The 1,559-nt window shown below is 43.4% G+C and overlaps 1 protein-coding gene across 1 annotated transcript; it reads left to right on the top strand.

Annotated features, from left to right (window-relative positions):
• Positions 1 to 753: 753 nt before the first annotated feature.
• On the top strand, positions 754 to 1,089 carry LOC138362774 (beta-taxilin-like). Its single transcript, XM_069321331.1, has one exon. The coding sequence runs from the start codon at positions 754 to 756 to the stop codon at positions 1,087 to 1,089; it is 336 nt and encodes a 111-aa protein (XP_069177432.1).
• The last annotated feature ends 470 nt before the right edge of the window (positions 1,090 to 1,559 follow it).

The raw sequence follows: 1,559 nt of genomic DNA, 5'->3' as shown, positions 1-1,559 counted from the left end.
TGAATCTTTGTTCCCATAATGAGTGAATCTTTGTACCCATAATGAGTGAATCTGTTCCCATAACGAGTGAATCTGTTCCCATAATGAGTGAATCGTTATTCCCATAATGAGTGAATCTTTATTCCCATAATGAGTGAATCTGGTCCCATAATGAGTGAATCTTTGTTCCCACGATGAGTGAATCTTTGTTCCCATGATGAGTGAATCTTTGTTCCCACGATGAGTGAATCTTTGTTCCCACGATGAGTGAATCTTTGTTCCCACGATGAGTGAATCTTTGTTCCCACGATGAGTGAATCTTTGTTCCCACGATGAGTGAATCTTTGTTCCCACGATGAGTGAATCTGTTCCCATAATGAGTGAATCTGTTCCCATAATGAGTGAATCTGTTCCCATAATGAGTGAATCTGTTCCCATAATGAGTGAATCTGTTCCCATAATGAGTGAATCTGTTCCCATGATGAGTGAATCTGTTCCCATGATGAGTGAATCTGTTCCCATAATGAGTGAATCGTTATTCCCATAATGAGTGAATCTTTATTCCCATAATGAGTGAATCTGGTCCCATAATGAGTGAATCTTTGTTCCCACGATGAGTGAATCTTTGTTCCCACGATGAGTGAATCTTTGTTCCCACGATGAGTGAATCTTTGTTCCCACGATGAGTGAATCTTTGTTCCCACGATGAGTGAATCTTTGTTCCCACGATGAGTGAATCTTTGTTCCCACAATGAGTGAATCTTTGTTCCCATAATGAGTGAATCTGTTCCCATAATGAGTGAATCTGTTCCCATAATGAATGAATCTGTTCCCATAATGAGTGAATCTGTTTCCATAATGAGTGAATCTTTTCCCATAATGTGTGAAGCTGTTCCCATAATGAGTGAAGCTGTTCCCATAATGAGTGAAGCTGTTCCCATAATGAGTGAAGCTGTTCCCATAATGAGTGAATCTGTTCCCATTATGAGTGAATCCGTTCCCATAATGTGTGAAGCTGTTCCCATAATGAGTGAATCTGTTCCCATAATGAGTGAATCTGTTCCCATGAGTGAATCTGTTCCCATAATGAGTAAATCTTTGTTCCCATAATGAGTGAATCTGTTCCCATAATGAGTGAATCTGTATTAATCGACTCAAGGGAGAAGTAAACATGAGTGTGTGGACCATCTCAGCCTCTCGTACGGGCTACGACCCGTGTGTGTGTGTGTGTGTGTGTGTGTGTGTGTGTGTGTGTGTGTGTGTGTGTGTGTGTGTCCGTGTCCTTGGCCGGAGGATAAAGGCCTTAATTAATATTTATTCCCCCCTCCTCCCTCCCTTCCCTCCCCCCTCACCCCCTCCCATCCCCCCCCCCTCCCCCTCCCTTCCGCCCCCCTCCACCAGGTCGCAAAAAACAAAACAAACGTAGACCAAAAGAAACTGCCTGTGTTATGTAAATCAGTGGTGGCATTCGGGTTCAAACAGGCGGCGATATTTTTACCTCGGTTCCCATTCACCACACTTCCAGTTGCCGGCCATGGAAGATGGCGCAGGGAGGACAGGGGAAAAAAAAAAAACGTGGT

The sequence above is a fragment of the Procambarus clarkii genome, chromosome 9 (genome assembly GCF_040958095.1).
Source record: "Procambarus clarkii isolate CNS0578487 chromosome 9, FALCON_Pclarkii_2.0, whole genome shotgun sequence".
Classification (NCBI taxonomy): domain Eukaryota; kingdom Metazoa; phylum Arthropoda; class Malacostraca; order Decapoda; family Cambaridae; genus Procambarus; species Procambarus clarkii.
Note: the sequence above shows the minus strand (reverse complement) of the source record. Positions and strands in the feature narration are given on the sequence as shown.

Excerpts from the sequence above, each read along its gene's own strand:
- LOC138362774 (XM_069321331.1), top strand. The coding sequence starts at position 754 with ATGAGTGAATCTGTTCCCATAATGAGTGAATCTGTTCCCATAATGAAT.